At 38.5% G+C, this 27,769-nt stretch overlaps 4 protein-coding genes across 4 annotated transcripts in view; 2 read left to right on the forward strand and 2 right to left on the reverse strand.

The window, feature by feature from the left end:
* Positions 1–15: 15 nt before the first annotated feature.
* Positions 16–2,364, forward strand: LOC116304615 (lysine-specific demethylase 8-like). Its single transcript, XM_031714372.2, has 2 exons — positions 16–1,159; positions 1,981–2,364. The coding sequence occupies exons 1-2, from the start codon at positions 23–25 to the stop codon at positions 2,140–2,142; spliced, it is 1,299 nt and encodes a 432-aa protein (XP_031570232.2). The 5' UTR covers positions 16–22; the 3' UTR covers positions 2,143–2,364.
* Positions 2,365–3,442: 1,078 nt separating this feature from the next.
* Positions 3,443–5,146, reverse strand: LOC116304614 (vesicular inhibitory amino acid transporter-like). The gene has a single exon (XM_031714371.2). The coding sequence runs from the start codon at positions 5,017–5,019 to the stop codon at positions 3,589–3,591; it is 1,431 nt and encodes a 476-aa protein (XP_031570231.2). The 5' UTR covers positions 5,020–5,146; the 3' UTR covers positions 3,443–3,588.
* Positions 5,147–7,837: 2,691 nt separating this feature from the next.
* LOC116304613 (uncharacterized) overlaps positions 7,838–27,769 on the reverse strand; it is a 34,120-nt gene continuing 14,188 nt past the window's right edge. The window contains exons 14-23 of the mRNA XM_089024656.1: positions 14,966–15,162; positions 14,131–14,203; positions 12,745–12,819; positions 12,257–12,325; positions 10,747–10,844; positions 10,372–10,453; positions 10,193–10,272; positions 9,391–9,493; positions 8,508–8,661; positions 7,838–7,901 (exon numbers count right to left, since the gene is read on the reverse strand). Coding sequence (XP_088880782.1) covers positions 7,838–7,901; positions 8,508–8,661; positions 9,391–9,493; positions 10,193–10,272; positions 10,372–10,453; positions 10,747–10,844; positions 12,257–12,325; positions 12,745–12,819; positions 14,131–14,203; positions 14,966–15,162 — 995 coding nt within the window. The remainder of the gene's footprint in view (positions 7,902–8,507; positions 8,662–9,390; positions 9,494–10,192; positions 10,273–10,371; positions 10,454–10,746; positions 10,845–12,256; positions 12,326–12,744; positions 12,820–14,130; positions 14,204–14,965; positions 15,163–27,769) is intronic.
* On the forward strand, positions 22,476–25,897 carry LOC148904477 (uncharacterized). The gene is made up of 4 exons (XM_089024657.1): positions 22,476–22,546; positions 22,975–23,075; positions 23,390–24,412; positions 24,605–25,897. Exons 2-4 carry the CDS (start codon positions 23,010–23,012, stop codon positions 25,895–25,897), a joined length of 2,382 nt encoding a protein of 793 aa, XP_088880783.1. The 5' UTR covers positions 22,476–22,546; positions 22,975–23,009.

Raw genomic sequence — 27,769 nt, forward strand, 5'->3', positions numbered from 1 at the left:
AAGTTATTAAAAAATGACAGAAATGGATGTCAGAATTGATGTCCTATTTGGTGTCCTACCAAACATTCACAGACCTGAAGATCTAAATCTAGATAAGAATCTCAGTGAGCTAGATAAACTTGGTGGAAGATCAGTCCTATTTTTGCTAAAACAAGCCGTAACGTTCTATTTCACTAAAGATTACAAGTCTTGCACATTTCACTCACAAACTGTTCTTGATATTACTTGGGAGAAATTGAATACTGGGCACTGGAAAGATGTGGATGTCACTTGGAGAAAGACTTATTCATATGGGAGTCTGTTTAAAGCTATGTCATTGTACGAGGTTGGACAGATGAAGGATGCATTGACAGCTTGTGATATGGGGCTTCTGTTAGGAGCTCCAGTATTAGATAATATACTAAGTAGACTTGCTAGTAAGATGCAAGACAATCAAACAAGTACTATAAAGGATACACCACCAGAACAAGGCTTAACAAGCAGTATTGACAAACCTGAAGATGTTAGCACTATATCATGCCGAAACGACAGTCCTGAGAATGAAGACTTACCAGCTCGCAAAAGACAAAAAATTTCACACACTCCACTAATAAACCCAAAGTTTGAAATAGAGCACTGTAACTTTCCTTCTTTGGAAACATTTTACAATAATTACATGCTAAAAGATAAGCCAGTAGTCATAGAGGGGATGCTTGAACACTGGCCCGCAACGACTTGCCATAAGTGGAGCTTGAAGTACTTAAAAGAAGTTGCAGGCAGTCGCACAGTGCCAGTTGAGCTGGGTTCAAAATACACTGAAGAATCCTGGACTCAAAAGTTAATGACTGTAAATGAATTTGTTGATAAGTATGTAGAGCCAAGTGAGCTTCATAATGAAGTAGAAGTTGCATACTTAGCACAGCACCAGTTATTTGATCAAATTCCTGAGCTGCGGAAGGATATTATTGTTCCTGACTACTGTTGCCTTGGAGACGAGGACCGTGAGGTGATGATTAATGCTTGGTTTGGCCCAAAGGGTACGGTCTCACCTTTGCACCATGATCCTTACTACAATCTATTGACTCAAGTTGTTGGTGAGAAGTATGTGAGGTTGTATGGCAAGGACGAAACTGAAAATGTCTATGCTCATGAGTCATTTCTTCTTCACAATACAAGCCAGGTAAGGAAAAACATTGCATGCTATTACTATAGCAGAGCTTACATGTAAAATAACAGCCAGTCAGTTGCCGTTCATAATTAGTTTTAGTTTGATCATACCTCTTTATTGGCTTAATGTTACTGGTCAAAATGACTGGTGGCAATAAAAAGATTTGACTGGACAAGTTTTAATTCTGGCCAGAGATTCTCTGGTGACTGGCTCTAATGTGTAGTTCCATACCAACCCCACAGAGGAATTTGGAATTTCCAAAGAGTAGGGGGGTCAGAGAAAAAACAAGAATTACAGAGATTGTATGGAAGAAAATTAGAATTTCTGGGGGGTAGGCGTCTTGAGGGAATTCCTCTGTGAGGGGGGTATAGATAATTTGGAACTACACAATCTTATTAAGCCCTACTATGGTGATAAATGATATTGATGATAATGCATGATGATGTCAGAATAGGTTATGGCTGGTGATGATCTAGATAGTTTGTTGTGATTACGGTGTTAATGTAGTCAAGATGGTAATGATGTACTGTAGACAAGATGGTGATGATGGGGATTTTGGTGGTGGTATTGTTGTCAGAATATTGTGGATTGTGGCTAATGGTGATGATGATGACATACATGTATAATGATGATGTTGGTGATGTATGGTTGTTGATGATGGTGTTGATAATATGTTCCCGGTGAGAATGGGGGATGACAATTATTGTGGTGGTGACTTCATTATGATGCTGCTTGATGATGATTGTGCTGACGATGATGCTGATGATGGTAGCTAGTGAGTGACAAAATTAATTCTGCTGTGATAAAACAAAAATCATCCTACTGGATTACAGGTAGATGTTGAGGCACCAGACCTGACAAAATTTCCAAAATTCAGTAATGCTGTGTACCAAGAATGCATCCTAAAAGAAGGTCAGGCATTGTTCATCCCTCCTGGATGTTGGCATTATATCAGGTCTCTCTCTGTTAGCTTTTCTGTTAGTTTTTGGTGGTAAAAATTCTATTTAAAATCTGTAAGATGAGATTTTTTGTACAGAATGTCAAGGTGGTAGTACTGGTTATGAGTGATGGTGTGTAGTAAAAATTCAAGACACCTTTAAGATAAAATGTTTTTAAATTATCATTATTAAATGACAAACAAAAATCATACCAAAAAACATATTTTATATATATATAACTTATAGTGTTATTACCTAAAATTGAATACAAAGCCATTTATTATAGATATGTTCATGCATCATGAAAGAAACCTTTCATACTTCTAACTATTCCCTGCCTTTACTAAAAAAATAATTTAGGCTGCAAAAGTACTGCCTTTAGTAAAATTTTGATAAGAGTAACCAGTTTACTGGGCATTTTGAGTGGGCCATTCTGGTTGCAACTTGTTTTAGAACTGTGTTCCACGATGTAAAAAAAAACATGTTAATGTTGCACGGTATATAACAGAGGATGTTACACTTTATTATATTTCAAATGTTCCTGCAGTCATAAAAATTGGAAATATCTTAGATTATGTATCAACATTGACCATCTAACGCTTACTGTCCCTCTTAGCCGGACAGAAACTTATAAGAATTCATTTTTTATTCGTATATGTTGTCTGTGGAATAATCTTCCACTTAATATTAGGGAGTCATGTTCTCTATCTGTTTTTCGTAAGAATTTATTGACGTTTTATCGTCATAAATTTCATGTAAATTTTCTTAGTTAAATTAACTTTAGGTTATATTGTACTGGCATATGTATCTATTATTAGTTATTAGTAAAAATACGCAGGTGATTATACTTAGAAAATCTCGCACGCTTATTGGTTAAGAAACTCACACTATCACACGATAATCACCTCGAGCGAAAATCCAAAATGGCGGCCAGCCACTTTGTTGCTGTTACCGGAAAAAAATGCCTTTTATCTTCTTTTTTTCTTTTTTTGAAAGAATCACCTGTGTATTTATACTAAAACAATTATTCGCCAAAGGCGAAGTGATTATTGGGGAATATTTACCTTGCTGCTCGAAGACTCACGTCTCGATAAATATTCCCCGATAATCCATTCGTCTTCGGCGAATAATAATTGTTAATTATTAACTTGTTTATTATTATAATAATTATAAGTTATTATATTTTGTATATATATAATCAATTTTTCTATTATAGTTTTTATCATAGTTATTATATTTAGTACGGTGGCCTATACTAGGGAATCATTGTATTCTGTTCTAGGCTTTCTGCAAATCAAAAGATTAATTTTATTGTAATCTAATGTATTTGGAAATTTGATTACATTAAATTAAATTAAAAGTAGAAATAAATTTTAATCCTGAAAGATTGCATCAAGGCTGCAATAACATGATTGTAAAACCATATTTGGTATTGTTACTCCTGGCAACTTGCTTTGAACCAAAATTATTATTGAATTATGCGTGCTATATTTGCTATTGAAGTCATGAGGCTGACGAAGATGCCTCAACTAATCTCTTTCCAGAGAAGAAGACCCCAAGACCACCACAAATACAACCAAAAACAATCACAAACCACCTCAATGCAATGTCATACCAATGTAGCTCATCCCATTTAAGTTTTATATGAAAGTAACAAGGTAATATAAAGCATAAACAAGTCCCTGTGAAGCTGCCGACGAACCCCATGACCAGGGCAAAATGCGGAACCATAAGAACCAGGAAGAGAGCAAAGGTCAAGATGAAGGTGCGTGACATTAAAAGCCATAACCAATGATACTGGGAGTCCTGAGTTAGGTGTGGAAAGTGGGGTAGAAATTTGTGATCAACTGTCTCTAAAATAACATAGAGGTTTATAGGAAAAGCAAGGAAGACATTGCTTATTATAAAGACATTCGCAATGATATTGAACACTTGGCTTGAGCGCATGTTTACAGTGATGACTTGATCGGTAGTGTTGCCGAAAACCAACACTGCAAGAAGACCTAGCAGAAGCTTAACAACAGCGGCAAAAGCAAAGGAGGAATTCATCATCATTGGGTATTTTCTTGGCTCTTTCATGCTTGATTCTACTCCTGGGAAAACAGCATGAGCAGTGTAGCTGAAGACTATTATACCAAACCCAACAGGAAATGCTTCAAAGTTAAAAGGTGGTATATTTTTGATGGACATTAAGTCATACTGAGTTACGCAGAAGATTATGATTGTCAATATTCCACACATGAGAGAGAAGACAGACGCCATACTGACCCACGCTATGATTGACACTCGTCTCACAAAGGCCAGCGGAAGGGCTACATAGGTGCAAATGACTGCCCAGTGTAGTATAGTCAAGGATGTCGTGTTCTTGAACATCTCAGTGAATATAGTTGCTAATAACACAATATACATGATAGTGCCGCCAAACATTTCACATACTTGGATAACACTGAGGATGTTGTTGCCCCATCCCGGCCAAACAGCTTCTCCAATTTCAGGATAATTTGTACGCACCCTTTTTCTCTGTCCTGTCCGCTTAGATCTTTCGTACAAGCATTCAATAAGAATCTTTCCAGTGAAACAACACATCCATGCGATCACTACAATCATCACGACACCAACCCATCCTCCCATGAGTACTCCGTACGGGACACCAAGGATCCCGGTTCCTTGAATCAAGTTGCTTACGTTCCAGCCGGCTAAGAACGCTGACGCCCGGCGGTCAAAAGATGGTTTCTCTATAAGGGATATGGTGGCTGTTGCTGATCGTATTCTCCTGATACTCTCAAAGAATCCTCCTTTCTCGTAGATACGGTAAGAGATCTCCTTTCCACCGTCGTTGATAAGAGGGGACTCTTCGTTTGGGACGGGTTTTGTTTCGCCATCGCTGCTGCGGTCGCTCAAAGCAAACTCCTCTCTCCTTCCTGCGTCTTCCATCGCTAACGATTTTCGCTACTTCTTTGCAATTCTTTTGCTGGTTATCGAGATACACGAAACAAATGTACAACCAACAAACTACGTACGAAATTGAGCAGCCCACGTTGATGTTTACTTATCTAGCATTGAACATGCTCGAAATGCTTTAAGTAGTTCAAATTACATACATGATTGCGCTGGGGGTGGGGCTGGGGTAACACTTGTCGTTTTTCTGAAATCGTTTAAATAGTTAAGATTTAAGGAACTTTGAAGGATATTTTTCGTTGCTTTTACAAATAAAAGAATAAATTGTCGATCCCAAGCTTTGTTTTCCTTTTTTTAGAAATCAGGGCTATTTATAGTATTTTGTAGAGCTCAGTGAGAATTAAAGAGGTCTTTGTTCGATATTGGTCCCTGGTAATTAGAATACAAAAGATTTAATCCTGTAATATAGATTTAGAGGTTACATAAATGCATGTACAAAAATTATAATAGTAAAAAAACTAAAGCTATGAGAAGTGTCATTTTACTTATTCTGTGAATCAAAATTGTTAATCAGTGAAGGACAGTCAAAGTAAAAAATTAAATTTTTTCACAAGACAAGAAAAAAATCACTCTAGATTTACGACGAAAAGAGCCTTTTCTCTTGCAATACTGATTTTTGATAGATTAAGAATTAAGATTTTGGGCGGATCCAGTGGAGGAAAGCCGAAGGCGAGGGAAGGAGGGGAGGGTCAGATCAGCTCCAAAAGTTTGAAGCTTATGCAGTAATCCAAGTAATCCAAGTAATCCAAAGTCCTAGCTTTTACTCGTAACCTTGATCTTGATTATTATATGACCGTGAATCTTAGAGCCTGGACACTAGCAAATCGAGCAATCTGATTGGATAGATCGCATCGCGGACTAGATTCGCATCGTGGTCTAGATTCTCCGGTATTAACCGGTCCGATCGCATATTAATCTTACGGCGAAAACATTTTGTCCTTTTCAATGAAAAGTGGTCATATAATAAAACTCTTATCAACCGAGCTTGGTCGGTCTGTACGGGATAATCTTGACCTCGGTCTGTACATTCCGACCTCGGTCAAGATTATCCCGTACAGACCGACCAAGCTTGGTTAATAAGATCTAAATATGATCTTAAACAATATATAAATATATATACATATAAAATGAATTTTTTATTTATAATTATTCAATTTTTTAAAACCGTCACTCTATATTAATAATACTTTTTTTCATGAAAATAACCTTTAAAATCACTCTGTATTTAACACTATGTACAAACACCCTCCCTAGTATAGACCCTTTTCGAGTTCCAAATAGACCCCTGTCGAATTCCAAATTACCGCTGTGTTCCATGATTACAGACTCATTTGCACAGGGTTAGCCTCGAATCAGTGTTTAAATATTCACAAATACCAACGGTAAAGTAAAGAATGCACAACTTCAGCAATACAAACATTTTGAAACTCGACGGACCTTGACTGGAACACGTGAATATTCTGCACAAACTCGAGGCTAACCCTGTGTAAATGAGTCTGTAATCAAGAAACACAGCGGTAATTTGGAATTCGAAAGGGGTCTATTACCGCTGTGTTTCTTGATTACAGACTCGTTTACTCAGGCTTAGCCTCGATTTTGTGAAGAATATTCACGTGTTCCAGTCAAGGTCCGTCAAGTTTCAAAGTGTTTGTATTGTTGAAGTTGTGCATTCTTTACTTTACCGTTGGTATTTGCGAGTAATTAGACACTGATTCGAGGCTTAGCCCGAGCAAATGAGTCTGTAATCATGGAACACAGCGGTATTTTGGAACTCGAAACTGGACTACTGGGTGAACCAATTTTTCATTCAATAAATAATGTCTTTTCCTCACTCAGCACCTATACTGACTGCGTATGATGAAGAGGCAGTCATGGACAGTAACGTTTCGAAGGTCCCGAATACTTTTTGCATGTAAGATTAATAAAAGCTTCTTATTTGAAAGATCAGTTCATCAAAACTTATATGGTGATGATAGATTGTACCCATGCTAGACCAGAATGCACCTCGCCTCTAATAATGCATCATTTCATTGTGCCATGATTATTCATTGTGCCATGATTATTCCCAAGAGGTTTTGCACCATCATGTGCTGGTACCCATAATACAGCTTGGGCTGCCTGTGGTAAGATGGCAGAACAATAAAAATCCCTTTGCTCTCGGGATTTGAATTCTTTCTTATGAAAAACGATTGTATTGTTCCTGCCACCCAACATGGCTGCCATCTCTATTAGGATAAAAACCTTGTTTCTGTGCGCGTAACTGAATTCATCCCGAGGCGTCTAAATTCAAGTGTACACAGGGGGGGGAGATCTTCTGCTAGCTCCAACCAACAGAGAGTGCAAACCATATATTCGTGAAATAGTACTAACTAATTAGTACACAATGGCACTAATGAAACAATTAAAAACAAAAGAAATAGAATGATGCGTTTAGTGCTATTTAGTTTTTGTGCTTTATCACGAATATATGGTTCGTACACCAGCTGCCGTGTGAGAAAGATTTACACCACCATATTATCACACCAGCGTTTCAGTCAAGGTCTGTAAGAGTCTTTTTTCTTGAGCCTTTGCGCAGAGCCTGTTGTTACCAGGGGTGGAGCCGTCTCAAGCGATAGTTGATCTCGTTTGGACGTCTGGTTACTACGATGCACGTGCTTCAGTTCTTTGACGGAGGCAGCAAAGGTGGATTTGTTTGATGGTTTCCTATAGATAATGAGTGAAAAAATTGATTGAAAAACTAAGCGCTGGCAAAACGATTGTTTGCAAAAGTTGAATACTCACTCATCTGCAGCGTCTACTTTGAGGGTTTATTGATCTTCATGGATACAAGTGCGTCTGTTAGATTCACAGGTGACGGCCTATTGAAAGCATCAATCAAATCAAACATCAGTTTTATCGATACTCTGATCAACCTCTGGGCTGACCCAAGTCAGGGCACGGCTTACTCACAGATCGATACCCTGAAACAACGCCTGGCCTTACCAAAGTCAAAGATTTAGCTTGTCTAGATTTTCAGTGCTCAGTACTACAGTACTACAGTACTCTACTCACATGCGATCTCTAGTCCAGGGATTGAACCCGAGACTCCAGATGAATACATTCCACACCTCACCACTCGTCATACCTTGGTGTAACCACATCAAATCTTACCTCACCACATGTCACCACACCACACCACACCACAACGTACTTCACAAGGCCATACAACACCCCACCCCACCACGCCCTACCACACCATACCACACCATACCACCCCACCACGCCCTACCACATCACACCACACCACACCATACCACAACGTACTTCACAAGGCCATACAACACCCCACCCCACCACGCCCTACCACATCACACCACACCACACCATACAACACCACACCACACCACACCACACCACACCACACCACACCACACCACCCCACCACACTCCACCCCACCATAATACCATCAATAGTCAGTAGTTACCTATCTTTGTCGTCTGAGTCAGAAGACCCCCTGGATGAGATAGTCGACGGTGATTTATCTGTTCTGCCATTGGCTGGTGAAAATCTGTTAGTTCTAGGTTTGGTACGCGAGTAAGACATAGGGATTCCTGGTAAACTACTGCGCCTTGGAAGACCTGCGCAACAATGTCAAAAATAGTTAATCAACTATCACTGATACGCTATCTGCATGTATTCATACCCTATACACTTCACATCGAATTAGCGGATTCCATAGAGAGAGAAAAGCCCTCTGGACTATATGGTATATATACGAATTTCGTTAACTTGTACTTTATAATATGATGGCATCTTAATGATATTGGATGTGATGACGAAAGTGATGATGAACATGATGATGCTGCTGCTGACGACGATGATGGTGATGAAGATGATAACGTAGATGATGATGATGACAATGATGATGACAATGATGATGACAATGATGATGACAATGATGACGACGACGATGATGATGAGGACGATGATGATGGTGATGAAGATGATAACGTAGATGATGATGACAATGATGAATACAATGATGACGATGATGAAAACGATGATGATGGTGATGACGACGATGAATATGGTGATGAAGATGCTGATGATTAAGATGATGATAATGACGACGACAATGAGGACGGTGATGATGATGACGATGATGATGACGACGATGGTAATAAGATGATGATAACGTAGATGATAATAGTAATGATGACGATGATGACGACGACGACGATAAAGATGGTGAAGATGGTGATAAAGATGATGATAATGGAGATGTTGATAGTGAAGATAGATGAAGACGATAACGATCATGATGACGATCAGGTGAAAGTGCACATATAAAATTTGGAACTTCATACCTTTCGGGGCTCTCCCTTGTTCGGCTTTCTCGGATTTGGACACCCTTCTAGAAAACTGTGCTCGTCTGCTATCGATATTCAATGACTTGTCTTGAAAAACGTCCTGTCAACAAATAGTTAAGCGATAGACCTTTTGAAATTTTAACAATAAGTCTTCAGTCCTCCTAGTATTTAGTACTTTTACCAAGGCCGGTTCTACAAAGGGGTTACTACATTTCTATCCCTCCCCTACCCTGTATATGCACTTGAATGGTCCACCTATTATAGGTTAGTAGACAACAGGGTCTCTATCCTCCCCTTCCACGCACAATATACATTAGTACCCGTATTCCCTCAGAGTTAAGCTGCCGATACACGCTGCAAGTTTTTCTCGCGCTGGCAACGCTATTTCACATTTTTGTTGCAGCGAAAAATATCTACCATATCAAAAAGGTTTGATATAAACTTCTGGGTGAAAATCAACCTTAAATCCTGATTGGCTAGTCTGAATAAGATTATTGCATTGCGAGTAAACATGGGAGATAGACGCTGCAATTTTCAGTTTTCGCTATTTTTAGGCGTGCAATTCCGAAAATGTTGCAGAGAAAAGCTCAAACTCTTTGATTTTCTGCAACAATTTTTGCGTAACGAGACATCGTTGCCGTCAAAGTCGCGCGGCATGATACACGCTGAAATTGTGTCTCGCGCTGGCAATGCAACGGAAAAATTGAGATTGCATTGCCAGCGCGAGAAAAAAATGCAGCGTGTATCGGCAGCTTTACCAAGCAAGCTATAATCATGTATATTTGTACTTTCTACGTACCTTTGTATCTCTTCTGTTAGTATCCTTCAGTGAATCAAGCGATGAAGACAGCGTAGTCTTGTTAATAGAGCTTTTTCGACCTAGGTAACAGATTTAGAAAATACTCGTCACTTATCGTGTGTACATTGAGTCGTGTTTGGTTCGGCGGCTTTTGTATATCAATCGTTATAAGGACTAACCTGGATTTTTCTTCGAGGTTTTGTTGGCGTTATTATCAAGTATTGTGCTTACTGTAGTTGGACGGAATCTATTATCCACAGACTAAAATCAAAACGTATTCAGATAAATTTTTTTTTGCTAAACATACTCTTGACCATTCTCGTACTCAGAGCTTCTCGGCTTCGTTTCTACCCGTCGGAGGGTAGGCGCGCAGCCAAGGAGCTCTGGGTACGAGAATAACTCTTGACCCAAAGCCGATTCTTACTGCGCATGCTCGACGAAAAACACAAGATCTATATTATCTTATCTAGCGCTAGATGTAACGAAAACGTTTGCCTAAGATCACTGATAATTAGCGATAAACACAGTTTTCTTGACAAAGCAATGATTCTTACCGAACTAACCCTGGTTGGTTTTCCTTTGGCTTCGTTTTTGGTTGGACTTTCGGCTGTAGGAACGGTCAGGATGCCTGCTGTTTTCGCCCTCTTCAGATCTGGATATCAGAACAGTAAAAAAATCAATACACCGTTTTCTCAAGGTTGCGTGCGCATCCTACTTGACGGGCCTCAAAACTGAAAAACGCCAATTCAGTAAAATTGAGAAGACAGTTTTATATTTAAAGAGGAGAATAATAGATTTTATGATTTCTTATCGAAAAAAATTTTCAAAGCAATGCATGATAATATTCGTGTTCTGGTATCGTGGCCCGTCAAGTTCCTTAAATTTGGATGAGCGCGCAACCTTGAGAAAACTATTAAGAAATCTCAGTTCCAGACCCTCTGACTTGGCAATGATAGAGACATGTAAATAATTGTCCAAGGTGTTAAAAAAGTGCTTTATGATTGTAAGGTCACACCGTCGTTCTCGCTTCAATACACAGGCACGGTTATCTTTTAAGAGGGCGCAAGGAATAGCCCATTTCCGAGATATGCTTCGCTTGTCACGCACAAAGGTTTCAGTATGAGGCTACGTGCTAAATTAAATTTATTCTTACCGCCTGACACGAATGACTGAGCATTTAGCACGTAGCCTCATACTGAAACCTTTGTGCGTGACAAGCGAAGCGTATCTCGGAAGTGGGCTATTGCAAGGGACTATTATAAACCAATTAGAGCGCGCGTATATATTAAGGATTATAAACTATACTACGCATACTCTGATTGGTGGAAAAGCTGGAAAGCCATGTTTATATCAGAGGACAAAAAACACGCTCAGCCAAGAGACCATTTCTCTTGGCTCACCTTAAACGTATTTCTTATTTTATAAAAGCAATACGAAACGTCCACTTGTGTCTACAGCTACGCCTCAGGTTTCTCTCTGACTTCTCTCTCGTTCTACATGTAGCTCCCAGTTCCAAGATTGAGGGGGGAAACTGGTCGAGTTGGCATTGCTGTGCATTGTGGGGCTGTTTTACGAACACATTTTCAAGATTGCGGCTATTTTGTCCCCACAAACAGTCCCACAATGCACTGCAACGTCAAATCGACCCAGTTTTTTCCTCAACCTCGGAATGACTAATAGACACACGCGCCGTATACTTTTTTCTGAGCCTATCGAGGTTTATAGGGGACTGTTCATTAATGATGCCTCGGGGGGGGGGGTGGGTCTGCAGGAAAAACCGAAGAAAACCTTGGAAAAATTCACAACCCCCCCCCCCCAATTCTATCTAAAAACAATTTTTACCCACCCCCCCCCTCCTTGTGACCTTTTAGACATACCTTAATTATTGGTTTCAACCCCACCTTTAAGTCAGCAAATACTATTAAAGCCCCCCCTTGTCTGCGTGATTTTTTTTTCAAAGCCCCCCTACTTTTCCTCAACCCCCCCCCCCCCCCCCCAAGGCATAATTAATGAACTGTCCCTAAGCGTTCAACAAACCAGGGTGCGCGTTCTATTTAGGTATACCTGATTTTTCGGTTCCTTTTTCAAGTGTTTTTGAGTCGTAGGGATAAAGTGGCTTTCTAATAGGGACTGCTAGGGATATTCATAAATGAAAGGTAGAGGTTAGTATTGTAGGAGATCATAATCACGCAAAACAAAGACTAGTCTCCTACGCAGCCGCTATTAGTGTCGTCACGCAACGCTTATTAGCGTCACTCAACGCTTATTAGCGTCACGCAACGCTTATTAGCGTCACGCAACGCTTACTCCCCTTAGGGGAGTGACACTAATAGCGGCTGCGCAGGAGACTGCACAAAGACATAGCCGCCACGATCATTTATGATACCTGCAGAGCATGTGTCAGTCCCTTGAGTATTATTTCTATGTTTAACGAATAACACTTGAAAAGATACACACGGATGGACCCAAAAATGGAAAAAATTCACGCTTAAGACTATTGATTTATTATGATGAATAGAATAATTAATATTTTTAGGGTTATTTTTATTTACTTTTAGGTTGTTTATTCGTGCTTCGTTTAGATGTCGTCTGTTTATTTGTCTTTACTCGAGGGTTCGGAGTGGCATCTGGGATAAAGATAACAGCATCAGAATAAGCTCCAGTTTAAAGTTTTGTTTAATATGTTTTAATCATGGTCATTATATTATTGATCAATGGAAACCATTCTCGTTTATTCATCATCATCATGTCAACTGTCAGGCATTATCCATCATCATCATTATCATCCTCATCATCATCATTTGTCAACAGGCTTCTTCATTTAGACATCATCATTGAAGTCACCATCAACAACACCATCTTCACCACCATTATTATCATCATCACCACCACCATCATCATCATCATTAGCCATCACCATCATTCTTCAACAGGCATATTCATTTAGACATCATTATCAGTGTAGTCACCATCGTTTGTCAATACTTTCAACAACACCATCTTCATCGCCATCATCATCATCCCCACCAACATCATCATCATAAGCCATCACCATCATTCTTCAACAGGCATATTCATTTAGACACCATTATCATTGTAGTCACCATCATTTGTCAACATTTTCATCATCATCATCATCTTCTTCACCGCCACCACAACCATCACCATCACCACCACCATCATCATCATCAGAAATTATTATTCTGTCGTAAATTTAATTGCATCAAAGTTTAATTTTTATCAAAATTAACAACCCTTTTTGATAATATTTTAAAACTCTATTTATTATAATAAAATATTATCAGAATTATAAATGACACTTCATCATCTCTTTTCATTATTATAATCGTCCTTATTATCATGATAATAACATTCATTAAACACTATCTTTATTTTCATTGTTATCATTTATCATCCTTGTCATCATCATTGGTGTCATCGTCGTCGGTGTCATGCATCACCATCATCAATATAATCATCATAAATCACCATTATTATGTATCGTCATTATCATCATCATCGTCGTCATCATCATCGTCGCCATCATCATTATGCATCACCATGATCATCACCAACATCATCATCGCCATCATCCTTATGCATCACCATGATCATCACCATCATCATCATCGCCATCATCATTATGCATCATCATCATTATTATTAACATCACCAACATCATGATCATCGTCATCTTCATTATCATTATGCATCATCATCACCATCACCAACATCATCATCATCGTCATCATCAGCTACCACAATGTTAACTAACACCGAGTAACAAGACACCTGTTTAAACAGTGCAAGTGATTGGCATCAACAAGTGCAGGTGGCCATCTCTAGACACTACTGATACGAGTTTACCGTCACATAGAATAAAAGTGCAAAAGTGCCGAGGTGAAGGTGCTCAGCAAAATAAGAACCTTTTGCCTTACGGTATATCTCCCGCGCTGTTCTCTTCTTAGCTGGAAGGCTCTCGCATCGACCTTCACTCGTCCAGGCACTAACCTATTTAAGATATAGATACTAGTTACACAATAGTGTCATACCATGGGATATCCTACGAGGCCCCGAAAAACGCCTGCAAACACGAATACTCGGCATCAATGAAATTCGATACGGCCACTCTTCCAGCAACAACTTCGTTATGACGCCTTCCTAAATGTCGTTTGACGGAAAACGCCTGACGTCGAACTGCAGTTTGAGGTTTGCGGGACTAATAAGAACGTCGCGCTAAAGGTCTCTACAATCAACTCTCGCCTTACGGACACTCCGATATTAAGGACACCTCGCCTACGAACAGGAGAAAAATCTCCGCCATTTCGTCTGTTTTTATGTCCTGAATGTGGCGTCGCGACGTCTTCTTTCGCATTAACGCATGCAGTAGAATCAATCACGTGGCAACTCAGAGGTCATCCAATCAGAGTCACGATACGCCTCCTTCGTACTATAAGTTTTGTAGTCAAAAACATGGTCAATGTTACCGTAACAAATTTATGGCCCATGTTCACAAGACCACTCAGACTTCATCCAATCAGAAAATTTGAGGGCACCACGAACACGGTACGCCTACTTCATATTCTAAGTTTTTCACAGTCAAAACATGGTCATTGTCACCGTAACTAAATTATGGTAACAGCAGAACCATTCACAAGGCCACTCAAACATCATCCAGTTCAGAATATTTGAGGGCACCACCGTCACAGTCACCGTCACGGTCACGGTACGCCACCGACATACGACATACGGAATACACACTACAGCACTCACCGTAACTACATAATCTGTGTTCGGTTTTAGAAACCTCGCGATACAACTCTTCTCGATCCCTGTGTAGATGATGATGTCATTGATCTTGACTTCGAAGCTGTTGATTCTTCCCAGAGGTCTTGGCGGGTGTTCCCACTGTACTAAGATCTCGTGACGTCCTAAAGCCTGTAAAACTGGTTTTGGAGGAGCATGAGATGCTGTAAATAAACAGATAGCTGAATTTACTGCATGCAGGCTATGAAGTGGGAAGATTTTATGTATATCTAATGCTATTCTCATTTAAAGTTTATAAGCAAGGACAAGAGAATATCAAGTAAGTACTTCATATTCTCTTGGCAGGGACTCTTTTGTTTTGTCCCCAAGATCGAGCTGCTTTCGACGTTACATGCAAGGGGTCTATAAATTTGACGTCAAAGTCGAAAAAATAAAGCATTGTGGGATTTATGTAAGAAGGCCAGAAAAACATCTGATTTGTACTGTACAAGAAATCTAAGATCTAATTTAGGTTTCTATGGTAACAATTTAGCCTTAAGGACGAAGTAACTATTGGAACAAAAGATTTAGGTTTGTTGACCTTGTAAAACACCTTCCTAACAAAGGTCACTAATTGAATTCTATACACCGGATAATGAAAGGTTCTTCTTATTTACTCAATAATCTGGAATTGGACCTTTTGACTTTCAGCTGTTCATAAAACCAGTTTAGTAAGACTTGCGCAGAAAAGACTTCCTAAGGACACGTATATTTTTGGCGTCCTTCATTACACAGGTAGCCCAAGCTTGGTTTCGGTGGTGTCCTGTTATAAGGAAATGTATGGAGATTCATCAAAAACTTCAATAAAATCATTGAAACGTGAAATAATGAGCCTCGAAATTTTACCCGATCATTGAAAAATAGCACTTCTTTCGCTCTGCGTGGTTATTTTTTGAATTTAGCCCGTTTTAAGATTTTTTCCCCCACCAGTAAGAAATAAGAGACTCTTAACTCTACAGAAACCAAGCTTGGGCTACCTGTGTTCATTATAGTTGTTTACTCATAAATTTTTAGTTAAGAATTATTCCCTTATTTTTGGTATAAACTTTGGTTTACTTAAAATAGTATGTTTGGACTTAGAAACACAAGCGACCGTCATCGACGCTTTATTCAGTTAATCCTTTTCTCAAGACTCTTTTTAAGATTAAGGTTCTTAGGTCAATAAGGCCAATATTCTAATTTATTCCTGTAACTCAGTACTTTCACTGGAAACCAGACTCAAACCAGTTTTCATAATTAATTCTACAATTATGCTAATTTCTTCTATAAATATAGGTTAGTTTCAGATAGAGGGATATATAGATTGTTAGTCGTGAAACAGTCTTGCAACTACTAGGACTTGTGAGCGTCAATAAATATCCCGTGGAAACTCTAACCATAGTCTCCCCGACTTCACGACATTTATGAGAACTTATTAGCGTTACTTCTGTCAGTCATGCGAAACTCTTTCAAACTGTAAATATGTACTGGAAATATGTCGGATGAATGACAGATGCCCTGGTCTTATTTTTAAGTATTCTCTTAAGTACGGTGATAAATAGATGCAGGTCCATGGACTAAACTTCCCTCATCACCGAGGTCGCTCGATAACCATCTCCCGATATCCCGCGACTCCCTCGTTCATATATCACGAAATCGAAAATTGGGGGTGTGGACTGGAAGTCCAACGACCGCTTGTAGGCCGCCGAACTACCGGAACACATATATTTTGTTTGCGATTTAGAAGTTTAGAAGTTTAGAGTAATACGCAAATCTGCTAGGCGCAGGTGGAAGTACAATGCGAGCCTCGCTGCCCCCTTTCTCAGCCGTCTGTTTTTACCGCGTGACTCTAAGGCTGTCACGGCACTCCCTAGCAGAATTTGTTTTGTAATTTTGAGAACTCGTGACATAGGGTTCGTAGGAAACGACCTCGCTATGATCGCGAGGGAGCTGGAGCACATCACCCACTTAATGCACTCACAGCCCCGATACTATGGAGTCATATAACATATTTATATGAGGAAAAGAGAATGTGCATTAGACGTGTGGGATTCTCTTCATGAGTGAACATGCGCAATATTGGTAGTACTTTACGTCACATAAAGTTTAATCAAGACTTGATTGGCTTAAAATGGGAGAAAAATGAATGTAAATCTCCGCGTTATGTGAGTCAAACCAAGACTAAATAATGCTTTAATTCGACGGACAAATACATTAGATATCGCTAGGAGTGCTTTTCTCCTACATCGCTATCCTTTTTTAAATTAAGATTTGTCTTGAATGGTAAAAGGGAATTTTTATCGTCAGATGCGATACACGGATCATATAAAGATTATACTTCATAAGAAAATGAATATAACAATAATAAATTTTTTAGTGTTAAATATAAATGGTGGTGCACTTTCATTTCCGCATCGATCGAAAGTTAAACCAAGTCCAAGAATTTAAATCACAACAACTTACAAGCGATTCATAAATTACATCAAGTATTTGATATGCGATTCCAATTCACAAAAATTGTAAAATGCAGTTAGTTTAGACTGTGGTATACTAAATATCATTTTGACGACAATGTAATGTAATTATTATTTTTTTTCGAGACAAAACCTAAAATTAAATAATGACGAAATTTTCAACGATAACGAATACTGAAAATTGTGTATTTGTAGTCGTAGAATCTTTTTATGAATTTAAAAAAAACCGTTAAAATCGGCAATAAAAAGTTTTATTTAAAAACTTTTTATAAAGACTGAGCTGTTCATTTTTTAGTCGTCCGTGACGACCTTAAGTAAGATGTAAGGTTCGAGTTTGAATATTAATGAGGGAGTTTCCCAGACTCTGTTGGAGGCTCGCCATATTTGGTCTTCAAACCATATTTGGTCTTCCTCTTTCGATCATGGAACAAAAACAAACTTTTGGAATAATTTAGATAGTAAAAGATCAAGAAAAGCGATAAAAATCACGAATGTAAGGTGGTGGAACTTGTGCACTTAATTTGTCTATAAAAATATGGTTTTTGGAAACTGAAAATTAAAAATGTCAGCCCTAGGTTGGAAGTCGGGAAAAGAGCCTGGGTCTAAGTGTGTTTCCATGGCGACAGTAAGTAATGTTAGTCTGATTTGGTTTACATTTCTCATCGAATTCATGTAACATGTTTAAACAACTTTACTGGCCAAAATAAAATAATTTCATTGTGTGAAAATCGACTTGAAGAAAGTGGAAAGAAAAGGTTATGTCATGCCTCATGCATCATCACCATGCACCGCACCGTGCACCATGCATCATGCACCATGAACCATGCACCATGCATCATGCATCATGCACCATGCACCATGCATCATGCACCATGCATCATGCACCATGCATCATGCACCATGCATCATGCACCATGCATCATGCATCATGCATCATGAAGTGACAACAAAAATTGGGGGTGTGGATTGGAAGTCCATCAACCGCTCACAGGCTGTCGAACTACCAACTCACTTTGCTTTTGCCTTTCGGTTTTACGATCCCAATAGGTGTGAGTAGAAGTACAATGCGAGCCTAGCTGCCCCCTTCCTCAGATGCCTATTTGACCACGTGGCTCAAAGGCTGTCATGGCACTCCCCACCAGGATCGAAGAGTTTTGGTTGTTTTGTTTTGTTTCGCTCGTGGTCATAGAGGAGAGAGGTCTGGGACCAATCTCCCCTATCGTCACGAGGGGATCAAGAACGCACCACCCACTTAGTGCGCTCCGCGATCCCAATACTATCTAGGAATGGCTCAATATTTATATAATTAAAATAAAGCTCAATAAAACATGTGGGATTCCCTGTTGGTAGACATGCGCAGTAAGATATAAAAGTGGTCCTTAGAAAAAGCAAGACCTAGGATAGCTCAAAGACTAGAATCTTGTCATAGGAAGAGAAATGTTCAGGCAGAATGTGATGTTAGTAGCTTCATTCAAGTTCGCGAGCAGTGAGTGATTTCTTTCTTGATGTGAGATTCGAGTGGTACAATCAGAGTTCCATAAGGCCCTGGCTAAACGAGCTAAACATGTTCCTCTAAATGTTTCCTAAGGTGGCAGAACTGTCAGGAAACATCGAGAAACAATGTTTCCATACGTCTTGGAAACATGAAATATTTCTGCCGCACAGCAAAAACATCTTTTGCGTCTTGGAAGCAAAATTTGTTGCACGCAGCAATGTTTCGCATGTGGGCTAAACTGGGCAACATCGAGGAAACATGAGCGCGGTAAACATGTTTCTGGAAACATGTTTCCTCGTTTAGCCAGGGCCTAAGATCAACTACAACAGCCAATCAAGTCTGTATTTTATCGCTTTTAATTTCGCAATCGATGTTAAAGCTTGAATTTACTTTATGAGAAAAACTATAGTGACATAAAGTTTGACGTTTGACGTTTGGATGATATCTTGTCATTGCATCATCATCAAGTAAAGTGAAAAGAGTGATCATGGATGTAAACTAGTCGTGAATTGACAAAAAGTAAAAGCGAAAGAGGGATTTAGGAAAATAAGTATTAAAATAATTCTAGGCACGGTTTTAGCATCAGATATAAAAATGTAATCACATATCGAGCTACTGTAGTAGAAAGTCTTTTAGTTCATTTCCAGCATATAACCTTGAAATCGATGATCGTCAGTATTAAAAAGATTGATGCTCATCTTACAGTGCTGAGTATGGAAAATGGAATATTCGGCGTGAGCAAAAGGGCCTCTAGGTCGAAGATTTGTACTAAATATTAGATTGAATATTAACTAAATGATCTGATTAACCATAGCATTAGGTTTATTTATTTTGTCTGGTTGACTGGTAATTAGCATAACTGATCAAGACGTGTGACGACCTTTGGGTACATTATTCAACTCTGAATTTATAAAAAGGGGTTTCCCCTAGACGTTTGCCTCAACTGCCCCCTTAATTTGATTAGATACCAGTATTAATTTGACTATTGGTTGTGCGCGATTTTTCACTAGCCTCATGTACCTCTCAAGAATATTGATCATAAAACTAACAAATGGAACAAGCGACTGTTTTCCCATTTCATGAAATCAGACCTATAGTCATTCCCTTGAAAATAATATTCCAGAGATTCTGTTAATTTCGTTCATGTTACCCTATCCAATGCTCTATGCAGCAATAAATGTATCTATAGATATTAAGAGAGTACTATGTAATGTCAAGATGAGGTGAAACATGACGAAACATGTTTTGTAAGCATACGACACAATGAGGGATCTCTGGACTGTCGGCTCGTTTATCTGTCGTTGTTCGTTCTACTATAGTTAATAGTTATTAACTATGGTTCTACACAAACTATATCGGCAGAGCTAGGTTGACCTGAAAGACTTTCCTTAGTCGATCGATAGGATCTTTTTATTCGACCACCGCTTTATAGTGTCTGACTTTCGAGGTCTGTAACTTCCAGCAACGAGAAATGCGACCTTATCAGTGGAGATGAATCCTAACCTCGATGTTTTTTTTAAAGTGCCTATCACCCTTCTGACGATATTCTCAGTATTGATTCTACATGGGGTAAGATGTTGAATAACCCGAAAAAAATATATAGTTTAAGTGCAACTTCTTGAAGTCTTTAAGGTTTTTCCATGCCATATGCTAATGCTGTGACGTATGAGGAGTAATCATTTAATATACGAAACACTACTGGTACAGATAAATTAAATTTGAAATACGTCATTGTTTTCCCCATTGCTCTTATAGAAATGATTGCAAGTTAGTTTTCCCATAGAAGCCAGTGTTTCGAATTACGAGGAACAACAAATAACCATAAATGCCTCCTCATACGTCACAGCATTAGCATATGACATGAAAAAACCTTCATAACTTCAAGAAGCCGCACTCAAACTATGTAATTTTTTCGGGTTATTCAACATCTTACCCCATGTAGAATCAATACTGAGAATATTGTCAGAAGGGTGATAGGCACTTTAATGTTTAGATTGATTCGAAAAAAGTTTATCAAAAACAAGAAACTATAAGTAGATCTCCAAGTTAAAAAAAGCCCCGGTAGAATAGTAATAATAATGATTTAAGAGAAGATGTCTGTAAAAACCAGACAATCGTGGCAAAGCTCAAAAAATAGATTTTGCTCATATTTTAACCATAGATAGACCATAACATAAAACAAATCATGAGGTATTTTGTTTGAAAAAAAATTGCATTTTTTACGAGAAAATCGCGAAAAATGAAATTTCGTCAAATCGCTGCTTTGAGACGGTCAGATTTTAAGTCAACTTTGGTGGCCTCGTGTGGCAAACTTAAATACTCTTATGACTTCAAACCTTCTTAAAATTGTTAATTGACATCTTAAGTTTAGTCCAAAGGCTTTATAAAAATTTCTAGCTACTTTTTGATATTATTTTAAATTTATTTTAAAGTTATACTTTACGCCTTATGAAAAATAGTGTAAAAACAAAAAAATATTTTACTATGTGCTACCCAAAATTATTCAATAATATTTCGTATACTTAAAGTCAAGATATCAAATATATGACTATGAAAAAAACAGCTTGGGTAAATGTGATGGAGCGAAGTTATGGAGCTTCGAACTTTCACAAAATCGTGCTTCGGTCTAAGGTCTACGGTCGCCTAAGATCTGTCAAATCGTCAAGTCGCAACTAACAATTTGCATCAACAATCACGGGTTTTTTTCTTTTGCCGGCAAACTGTCTTTAAATCAAAACAACAAAAACAAAAACAAAAACATATTTTGCCATTAAATTTCGTAGATTTCAACAACTTGTAGCTATAAATCTTGTAATTTATATAGTTCATATTTAGCCCGCCAGCGCTGGATAATTTATGCACAGGACTTCGATTAAATTGTAAACACTTTTTAAATTGCGGTTTTCCTTGTATTTGCTGTCTTATTAAAAATATATTAGTTTGATTTCTTTAGGGAATATGTGGACGATAAATTCGCCAATTTTCTAAAAAATATATATAAGCTTCGAAAGAACCAAACCCGACATTTGTTGATCGACACTAAGATAAGGATGGCGGGGACTAACATTGGCATGTTATGTGTGTTTTCCGACTACCCGACTAAAAGTTAGAGCAAAATCAAAATATTTTTAGATGGTTACGTTGTTTGGGCTTTTAACAAGTTCAACTCGGTGTCAAAATGGAGATACATTGTTTTTTTAAAGCTGTTGCTGGAGGGAACTGTGGTCCTGATCCAATTGCAAGAGATCGTCACAAATATTGTAAAGTGATTCCTTTCGTTGCATGTAAAAAGGAGATTTCTAGTCATGAGAATCTATTTCAATTTTCTGGACACGAGAATGAAGTAGATCTGATTTTAAGTAGAGCTGGATTATTTACACGTCCCAAAGATATCGAAACCTGGACGATTTGTGCACTTCATCGCGGAAAACTAGGGCTGGGTTGGACAAGGAAGTTTATTACAAGGTGTAGAGTACCCGTGCAAATCTCTAATCATGGAAAAGGCAAAAGAAAGTGGCCGAAGGGGTGAAAGGGGAATCGGTAAAAGAGATGCGCAATTTATCTTAAAGAAGACTGGCGTTTTTGTTCAACCTGGCTCAGGTAACATATTTTTGTCGATTCTATTTAATCAAGGGAATATGAACTAAGAGAAGGAATCCTACCTATATAGCCTTGTAACCATCATGTGCACAGTTTGATGCTATTTTTAGCTTGGAAATATTTTGAGCGAAGAACCTGATTGGTTGATTTCTTGAGGGTAGGCGGCTTCCAGTCTTGCAGTAATCAAAAGCCTGTGTTTTTGTTGTGAACGTAGCGAAATATGGCGCTTTTCGTGTCCTAAAACGAAGCATTAAAGGGAAGCATGATTATCGCGCGGGCATGGTAACGAGTTAAAAATAGCATCAATGATTCTAAAAATAGCGTCAAAGTGTGCACATGATGGTGCACGGGGATTCCTTCTCTTAGTTCATTTTCTCTTGATTTAATAAATTGATTCAGTCGCTCAGTCTAGTACTGGTTTTTGTCAGGTGTCTGCGTCAACTGTAGAAAACTGCTAAGGGAAATGGAAAAAGAAGAGGACGATAATCATGAAACTGAAGTCACCATTGAAATGAGTAATCTGAAACTGGTATGGATTGTATATTGATGTAATCGGCTGATAAATGCGATAATCAATCTAAGGCATTCATTTAGTCCCTCCCTCCCTGCGCCGTCGATTAGTATATGATGGCGATACAAACACAGGCATCCCAACCATTCGCCTGAGGTTATTGTTTCTCAATTCAATTAAAACTCTGAAACGGCATAGTTTTATTCACACATACAATTGTTTGTTTGTTTGTTTGTAAAAAAAGATTTAGAGAAGAAGGGATAATCAGAATGCCTATGCCAAAAAAATAATGAGCAGTAGAACTGATAATTATTGGTTGTTTCTATCTTTAGGAAGAAAACAAAGACGAAGAGGTGTCTTTAGGACCAGTATTTGCAAGTCCAGCACTCTCTCAAATAGATGATAATGAATGCTTTAGTCCAGATACTCCAAAAAGCCTTTACAAGCCAAGCCAAGAGTCACTTTTGTTTACTCCTGTTGCAGAAGAATCTCCGCGAGCAAAATTAAATGAATATCTTAGTTCCAGAGACATAAGTCCCGTCCGAAATACTCTGACGATTCCATGGGATAATGCGTCGGAGCGTACTAAAAGATTGCATCTACGAAAGGCGCAACAAGTGGTTCATACGTGTCTCGAGGAAATTGCCCCAGGAGAATCAGCCCAGCTGTTTAATCACTTAGATAAAAAAAAGTTTGAAGGTTCTAACGTTGATTGCTCATTAATGGAGGCCCTGTCTGAATGTTATAATAACGCAGAACACTGGAGTTCTCGTCGCCAGATACTATCTATAATGGCTGATAAGGTTGGCTTTAAAGATTTGCTTAGGTGGATACCAACCTTAACTAAATATCGCTATGACATTGCTAGGCATCACATATTATTGCATGGCCGAGGCACAGCACTGCCACCTGTGAATAACACTAGGATGTGTGTGAAAGAAGAGAAACTCGATCACTTTCTTTCATTTATAACGAGCACTCACATAGTGCAAGATTTGCCTTTTGGAGAAAAGACACTTAGGCTTTCTTGTGATGCAGAAATAAGGATCCCCAATGTTGTTCGAACATTGATACCAGAGCAGATAATCCGAAAGTATCAAGGCTACTGTAGTGAAATAGGATTTGAGCCAATGAGCCGCAGCACCTTGTGGAGAGTCCTTAACGTGTGCTCGGCATCCACCCGCAAGTCTCTGCAAGGTTTAGACTATTTTTCTGCAGTTGGAGCAGATGCTTTTGACGACCTACAAAATGTGATCGATAAACTTGGAGATGAATGTGGAAAGGGCCTTACTTGGACCAAAGATTTAAGTGACAGATTTAAACTTGCCAAACGATACCTTAAATGTGATTACAAGGTAAAGCAAATTTGAAATAACTATACGAAAAAACCTTAAAGCAACAGAAGACGCCTTTTCCGAGACTAGAGTAAAATCAACTTACATCATGCGTACGCGAGAAAATTCAACATACAGACGGGACGATGACTACGCCTTTTGTATAGTGTTATTTGTTTTATTCTTAATTATTTGGTTTTTCTTTCTTCATAGGTCCACGTTTCAAAAAGTTCAATGGTCGCCGATCATTGTAGAACTTTTGCACTCAGTGACCCAGATGATGACGATTTTACTGGTGATTGTGATCATGAGCACAATATGCAGTGTGACAGATGCCATCTTCTAACTGCTGCTATGGATGAACTACAGGTAGTTCTTTCAAAAGCCGAGTGTTCTAAGGAAGAAAGAGAAGAAATGGAGTATATAGTGTCAACGTCAGTACATAGTATCAGTGCTTGGAAAGCTCTTCTCCTTAGAAACGTGAACCAAGATTCCGCGAGACAAGAAATTCTTGAGACCTTAGATCAACACTCTGTTCTGCTAGTATCAGATTGGGCAATGCAATTCTTGCCAAGGAAGTACCGAGAAAATCAAAGAGACTGGTTCGGTAAGAGGGGAATCTCTTGGCACCTTACCGTGGCTATTCGAAAGAGTGCTGATGGTGAAATGCAAATGCTGACATTTGTTCATCCATTCCAATCTTGCAATCAGGAAAGCTCTGCAATTTTGGCTATTTTCGATGACATACTTAAAGAGTTGAAAAACGTCAAACCAGTTGTGAAAAGCGTGTATTTAAAAGAAGACAATGCTGGATGTTATCATTCAGCATCAACTCTGCTTCTTATTCACCAAGTAGCTATGAAGCATAATATCTCTCTTAGACGCATCGATTTCTCAGATCCACAAGGTGGAAAAGGAAGTTGCGATCGTAAGGCGGCATTGATCAAGAATCATATGAAAATGTATTTAAATGCAGGCAACGATATCGAAACCGCTGAACAAATGAAGAGCGCAATAGAATCTTGTGGTGGCATAAGTGGTGTAGTAGTAGCGCTTTGTGGCCCGCAACCCTCTGTAAACTTAAAAGTGAAATGGGAAGGCGTGAGTCTCATTAACAATATTGAATACGACACTGAAGGAATCAAAGTTTGGAGGGCGTACGGAGTTGGACCTGGGAAATTCTTGCAATGGAGTAGTTTCGACTTACCCAAAAACTTGCCTGAGCTGAACAAAATCTCAGTAAACGAAAGCCCAACAGGCGCATTCGTTACAACCAAGGCAAGAAAGAATTCCCTCTTAAGAACAAAGATAACCAAAAAAGCCGATGGAGGGAAAGGTGATGACAAAGATGTCGAAGCTGCTTCTGAAGGTGATGATGATGAAAAAGAAAAAGATGATAACGAAATGTTGTATTCCTGTCCTGAGGAGGGGTGCATACGGTCATTTCAGAGATACCATCCTCTGGAAAACCATCTCGATCTAGAACGACACAACACAAATACGTGATAGAGCATGAAACACTGTACGATAAGGCGATGAACCTATACGCAAACAAATTGGAACATGGAGCTAGTACTATTTCTGAATCCGGTAAAGAAATGAACCAACCACTGGATAATGCAAAAGCACTACCGATGGGCTGGGCACTTAAGACGACAGCTAAAAAAAAGAGGTTCACCGACAGCCAAAGAAATTACCTGATCAAAGTTTTTCAAACAGGAGAACGGACAGGTCAAAAAGCCAACCCGTCAACCGTTTCAAAGGCGATGAGGACAGCTAGAAACAAGGACGGTGCTCGTTTGTTTGGGAAGAACGAGTTTTTGACGCCACAACAGATATCTAGTTTTTTCTCGCGCGTAGCGGCAAAGAAAAAAGTCGACATCCATGATGGGGATGATGATTCAGAATTAGAACGACACCAACTAGACGTGGAAAATGAGCTACAAGAATTAAGAAAGAAAGTAATGTACGAGGTAGCTGTTCAACATCCAATTATGTTTCAAGCATACGACATTTGCAAAATGGCATCTCAGTCAAAACTATCAAACTTTTCCATTACAATGTTACAAGATATGTGTACCTCGTTGGAACTGGACATATCTTCTATTAAAATAAAGCGAAAGAAGCCATATGTTGATCTTCTCGAGAAATTGGTCGCCACCTGTAGTTGTTCAACGTCTAATATTTAAAGTTGTCAACTGATAGCACGTCCGTTTTCAGGTATGTAAGGAAGTGACGTTATTAGAAAAAAAAGAATACAGGTTCTGGTTATTCGCAATTATTACAAGATCGAAGCTAGCTACCATAAAGTAGAATCCGCATGATCACTCCAATAAAAGTAATCTGAATCCAATGCTAAAATATATAAGGGAAATGTAGTCCCTATGTTTGTAGCATTTTACCTGAGAGGGTAGTCAAATCCCTCACCCGCGTGCACGCCCTATACCTTCTCGTTCTCGGGGTGTACATTATAGGGGCCTTGTAGGAACGCAAATGCAATTACATGTTAATTAGTCCCCGCCATCCTTATCTTAGTGTCGATCAACAAATGTCGGGTTTGGTTCTTTCGAAGCTTATATATATTTTTTAGAAAATTGGCGAATTTATCGTCCACATATTCCCTAAAGAAATCAAACTAATATACTTTTAATAAGACAGCAAATACAAGGAAAACCGCAATTTAAAAAGTGTTTACAATTTAATCGAAGTCCTGTGCATAAATTATCCAGCGCTGGCGGGCTAAATATGAACTATATAAATTACAAGATTTATAGCTACAAGTTGTTGAAATCTACGAAATTTAATGGCAAAATATGTTTTTGTTTTTGTTTTTGTTGTTTTGATTTAAAGACAGTTTGCCGGCAAAAGAAAAAAACCCGTGATTGTTGATGCAAATTGTTAGTTGCGACTTGACGATTTGACAGATCTTAGGCGACCGTAGACCTTAGACCGAAGCACGATTTTGTGAAAGTTCGAAGCTCCATAACTTCGCTCCATCACATTTACCCAAGCTGTTTTTTTCATAGTCATATATTTGATATCTTGACTTTAAGTATACGAAATATTATTGAATAATTTTGGGTAGCACATAGTAAAATATTTTTTTGTTTTTACACTATTTTTCATAAGGCGTAAAGTATAACTTTAAAATAAATTTAAAATAATATCAAAAAGTAGCTAGAAATTTTTATAAAGCCTTTGGACTAAACTTAAGATGTCAATTAACAATTTTAAGAAGGTTTGAAGTCATAAGAGTATTTAAGTTTGCCACACGAGGCCACCAAAGTTGACTTAAAATCTGACCGTCTCAAAGCAGCGATTTGACGAAATTTCATTTTTCGCGATTTTCTCGTAAAAAATGCAATTTTTTTTCAAACA

Source organism: Actinia tenebrosa, unplaced genomic scaffold (genome assembly GCF_029948245.1).
Source record: "Actinia tenebrosa isolate PJP-AT-01 unplaced genomic scaffold, QUT_ActTen_1.0 PGA_scaffold9__36_contigs__length_13948895, whole genome shotgun sequence".
Lineage (NCBI taxonomy): Eukaryota > Metazoa > Cnidaria > Anthozoa > Actiniaria > Actiniidae > Actinia > Actinia tenebrosa.

Coding starts and splice junctions, on each gene's coding strand:
- LOC116304615 (XM_031714372.2), top strand. CDS start 23: ATGGATGTCAGAATTGATGTCCTATTTGGTGTCCTACCAAACATTCAC. Junction 1,160..1,980: donor TTCTTCACAATACAAGCCAG/GTAAGGAAAAAC, acceptor ACTGGATTACAG/GTAGATGTTGAGGCACCAGA.
- LOC116304614 (XM_031714371.2), bottom strand. CDS start 5,019: ATGGAAGACGCAGGAAGGAGAGAGGAGTTTGCTTTGAGCGACCGCAGC.
- LOC148904477 (XM_089024657.1), top strand. CDS start 23,010: ATGGAAAAAGAAGAGGACGATAATCATGAAACTGAAGTCACCATTGAA. Junction 23,076..23,389: donor AAATGAGTAATCTGAAACTG/GTATGGATTGTA, acceptor TTCTATCTTTAG/GAAGAAAACAAAGACGAAGA. Junction 24,413..24,604: donor ACCTTAAATGTGATTACAAG/GTAAAGCAAATT, acceptor CTTTCTTCATAG/GTCCACGTTTCAAAAAGTTC.